The sequence below is a fragment of the Arachis duranensis genome, chromosome 9 (assembly GCF_000817695.3).
Source record: "Arachis duranensis cultivar V14167 chromosome 9, aradu.V14167.gnm2.J7QH, whole genome shotgun sequence".
In the NCBI taxonomy this organism is placed as follows: Eukaryota; Viridiplantae; Streptophyta; class Magnoliopsida; order Fabales; family Fabaceae; genus Arachis; species Arachis duranensis.
Genome location: NC_029780.3, coordinates 115,084,685 through 115,089,744, shown reverse-complemented (window position 1 = coordinate 115,089,744; position 5,060 = coordinate 115,084,685). Strand labels below are relative to the sequence as shown.

General features: G+C 32.0%; 1 protein-coding gene across 1 annotated transcript in view; it reads right to left on the bottom strand.

The window, feature by feature from the left end:
* LOC107467717 (ABC transporter G family member 6-like) overlaps nucleotides 1-1,217 on the bottom strand; it is a 2,763-nt gene extending 1,546 nt beyond the window's left edge. The window contains exon 1 of the mRNA XM_016086884.3: nucleotides 1-1,217. This exon is cut by the window's left edge and continues 1,546 nt beyond it. Within this exon, the coding sequence (XP_015942370.1) occupies nucleotides 1-754 (754 nt within the window). The 5' untranslated portion in view covers nucleotides 755-1,217.
* Nucleotides 1,218-5,060: the final 3,843 nt, after the last annotated feature.

Here is a 5,060-nt window from a genome sequence, read left to right as displayed (position 1 = left end):
CAGTTTTCGCCGCATTTCGGATACCTAGCTGGTCGATTAGTGCTTGGACACGTGCTTTCTTCTTTGATTTAGAGAGTGTACGGGGCAACCGGAACTCGGCGGCGAACATGAGTGTTTCTTCGACGGTGAGCATGGGGAAGAGGAGGTCGTCTTGCATCACGTAGGCGGAGATAACCTTCAGGAGGCGAGAATCCAGCGCCTCACCATTCAGTGCCACCGTTCCTTTCAACCTTCCCTTAGCGATGCGGTTCGCCAGTGCGTCGATCAAGGTGGATTTTCCAGAGCCACTGGCGCCAAGAACCGCCATGATCTCGCCGTCGCGAGCCTCGCCGGAGATGTCGTTTAGCAGAGTCTTGGTCCGTGAGAACATGTTATCTCCCACTGCCGGTGCTTCCGAATCCGCCGCCGCGCCGAGACGGCTCCGGCGCCGAGGAAGTATCGCCGAGAAAGTCAGTTTCCGACGGACTTTGACGCTGTAGGTCAAATTGTTGAAGGAGAGTACAAACGGCAGTGAGCGTGGCTCTATTCCGACGCCGTCGTCACCAATCTCGAGCGCTTGGTGCACCGGCGTCTCACTACCGTCGCCAACAACTTCCTTTCGCACGTCGCCAACGTGTTTCAGGAGCTGTCCCAGCGTAGGAGACCCGCCGATGGCGGCTGAACGCCGCGTGTAATCGTCGAGTTCCGTCATTCCAAAATACGGCGTCGTATTGGTTACAGGTAATGCATTGTCTGCTACAACGCGAGATGACATTGCTTCTTTCAGTTGACTGTGAGAGTTAACGTTGACCAGGCAGTTCGTTTGTATGTGTTAATTAAGATGCAGAAAGAGCTTGCAGTTAGAGAATAAGCCTCTAGTTAACGGCGTTAAACGGTGAAGATGAGAGAAGAGAGGAGGATGTTAACTGTAGGTCCTTTATAATTTAGGTTAGGTTTGGAAGTGCATGGTGTGTTGATGTGTGTATATATATGATGGGTTTGGGAAGAAGATTATTAAAGGAATTGAATGAGGGTGGATGGTATAGTGTGGGAGAGAGGTTATAGATATAGATATAGGACTGTGGGTATTAATTTTGTGGTTTTGACTACTAAGTCTAAGATATGGGTGTTGATGATTTATTAGGTATTAAGAGGTGTGAGAGAGGTGACCTACAACTCCTAATTCATGGCATATGCATACGTCTCCTTATTGTTTTGTTTGCCACTTTCCATACAGTCACAAAGGTGGCTGTGGGAAACATGTGAGGATTTGTTATTTGGTGCATTCATGACACATGGCTCCTCTTCCCCTTGGATTGATTATTCATTATTATTCAAACTAATGGTCCATTTTGCTTTGCTGTTTCAACTTCTCAGAATTAGGTTGGGCGTTGATCTACTTACTGTGAGTCCCTGGCGTAAGCTTTTTTAATACAATACTGTACTATATGTTTTAGTCGTCTAATTTACTATTCCCAAATGCAGAAATATTTGTGCAACTCTTTTTTTGTTTGTTTTATTTCTAATTCGTTATTGTTGTCTCATTACAATAAGCTGCAATAATATAGCTTTTTAATTTCTCTTAGTGTTACCAAAAATGTGTATATATTTGAAGTGTTGCGATTCTTATTTAAATATTATAGCAATAAGTTAAAATCTAATTTGTGTAAATAGTCTAATTAAATTTTTTTAAAAAAAATTAAACAATAAATATTTATATTAAAAATAGTTTATAAAATAAGTTATTTTATGTTTAATTTTTATTTTTCAAAGTGTTTATTTTAAAAAAAAATTAATAAAAAAATTGTTATAAGAGATGTCATATTTTTTAATTTTTTCATAAACACTTAAATACATTTTTTAAAAATTATAATTTAATTTTAAAAATTATACTAAATATTAATGCTATAATTTTTCATAAGTTAAAAGTAAAAAAGTACTTATTGATATATCCAAACTAATTCTAAATATAATAATAAATACATTCTAATATTGTTTATTTTAAAAAGGAATAGTCTAATAATAATAATAGTTAAGTTAGAAAATCAATTAGGAATAAAACTAACTCCAATCAACTAGTTAAAAAATAGGTCTGTTATTAAAAAAAACATTATTCTAATTTTTCGAATTTTAAAATAAAAATAAAAAATTGACTTAGTTGGTTTATGCTATAGTTAATTTTTTAGATTTTTTTTAATAATAAACAATTTTTTATTTCTCTTTTTTTTTTCTTTCTCGAAAGTCGTTTTCCTTGTTTTTACTAATATTTTAAAAAATTAATTATCGATAAAAAATATATATTAAAATAAATTAAATAATATATATATATATATACAAATATTTAATAATTGATTTTTTGTATGTACATAGTAATTTTGTTAAAACTAAAAATGTTTTAGAGGAATTCTAGAGGTAATCCTAAATTGATTTTTCTTTTTAATATTCCCCTCCCCTTTTAATTTCTCTAGTTTCTCCTAGTTTCCCCCTTAGTTCCAATTTACAAGTACTCCAATTTAACACGATAAGATTATGGACGTGGGCATACTAATTCTAGAAACATTCGTTAGATGGAACTTTTGTCTAAATATCTTGGTAACTTGTACTCTCAATTAAAATTTAGCCTTTATGTAAATAATGGTTGGTAGAAAGCTTGATCAACACAAAATAAAACTTGTGTGGTTAGGCTGTGCATGCATCTATTGTCTCTTGATATTTATTCAATGCAGCTGCATATAATAAATTTTCTCAAAAGTATTCCTAGAAGTCGGTATACAATTAACTAAGTTGCAATTTTATAGAAATGACCAAATTTTAAAACTGCAGAAAAGAAATAAAGAACACATGTTACATGCATGTAAGTCATATGTATTTATTTATTTCAAAATAATCAATTCATTCTTGTAACTCCAATAGAGACCCGAAAAAAATTAATTATTGAAATTTCAATTATGGATACATGAATATTTATATTCCAAAATACTATTTTACAAATTCATCAGTCTGTTAGTAGGAGTTTGTTTTATTGCTTTACAACATTGCACGTTAATAGTGACTATTAATATGTTCGGTAATGTTAAAGAAATAAAAAATAATTCGTTTAAATAGTTTAAATTTTTATTTAATATTTATTTATTACATAATATATTAAATAAAGTTAAAAATAAATAATTTTAATAATTTTTTGTTACCAAATTTTTTTCTCGTAAGTTTTGGTGCGTGCTTATAACGTTATGCTGAAAATTTAAGCAAAAGTCAGTCTTCTATCTTGTTCAGTAGAAATCATGGTGATTGGTATCCAGCTATATGATTCAATTCCACCAATGCAAATTAATGACTTACCTAATAAGAGTTATATATATACTAAATGTGTGCAAGTGCTATATGTATATAGAAACCAAACTATCCAATATGATATTGCAACAATAATCATTCAATCAAGGGTTTGTGAGGGTCAAAAAAAGCAAGCCACACACAAATGGAACTAGAGGAAGTGAACTATCACTATCAATTGTGCCTATCCAATATAGCTAGGAAGCCATAGATTGATTGCAAGGAAATTGGGTTAATGTCACATGGTCATTTATTGCTTGGTCTATTTCATATATGTGCGTGTGTGTGTGAACAAAAGAAATGTTATAATGCTAGGAAGAAATAAGTTAAAGTTATTTTATTTAATTTAATATTTATAATTTTATGTATATAATATTTGTAATTACTTATTTATTATATTTAGTATTATTTAATTATTTTAACAGTAATTGAAGAATATAAAATAAAGTAGTTTTTAATTGTTTTTAGCTTATTTTTTCATTTTTTAAACATTTTTGTTGGTGTATATTAATATTTGTGAGGATGATAGATCAAAGCAAATCATATATGCAATCCTATGAGAACAATCCCACCTTCATCGTACGGACCATAAGAATATAAAGGTCATGAAAGCAACGAATTATGAAATGACAGATTTATTATTAATTTTCAAGAAACTAAAACTTGCCCAACACTTCATGCAACCTTCGGTGATCAACTACGACACACATATATGATAGAATATTGAATGAGTTTGGAGGAGGACTCAGGATCTCTGTGCGATGACATCTATTTGAGATTTTGGTGTGATAATGGACACACAAAAAAAAAGAATCATTTTAATATTTCTATATCTTTATTATATAATCTTCATATAAATTTTGGATCAATATGATTAGGTTATTAAGAAGTTTCAACATGTTCATTTTTGTTCTAAGTTTTTGTGCTGAGCATTTAGTTTTTAGTATATAAAATAAAAATTTAATTTTGATATACTACCTATTTCAAAAAAATATTCATTTATCTAATTAAATTCTATATAGTTAAATAATTTTTTAATAAAAATTTAAAAATTAGTTATTATAGTTTAATAAGGTACTTTGTTATTGTCCTTTCTTGTCGATCAACATTATTTCATAAAAACTAAAGAATAGTTAAAAAGTTACTAATTTTTTATTTGGGTTTGTTTTAATGGAATGGAAGCTTCCTAAGACGGGTAGGAGAAAAGGCAAGGTGGGATGGGAATGGAAGCGCGGAAGAGATGTGGAGGGAGATGGCAGAAGTTATTAGAAGAACAGCAAAAGAAAGTTTTAGTGAATCTAAAGGAATAGGACCAAGAGACAAGGAGTCCTGGTGGTAGAATGCGAGTATACAAGAAAAGATAAAGATAAAAAGAGAATGCTTTAAAGAGTGGTCTTTATGCCGCAATGCAGATAACTGGGAAAAATATAAGGCGGCTAAGAAAGAGACAAAAGTGGCTGTAAGTGAAGCAAGAACAAGAGCATATGAGGGTCTCTACCAGTCTTTGGACACGAAAGAAGGAGAAAAAGGTATATATAGAATTGCAAAGAGCCGGGAAAGAAGAACGAGAGATTTGGATCAGGTTAAGTGCATAAAGGATAAGGATGGAGAGGTGTTGCCTCAAAAGGAGAAGATTAATGAAAGGTGGAAGAACTACTTCTACGAGTTATTTAATGAGGGACAGAAGACTATTCCGAGCCTTGGTCGATTATGCACAAGCGAAGAAGATCAAAACTTTGACTACTATCGAA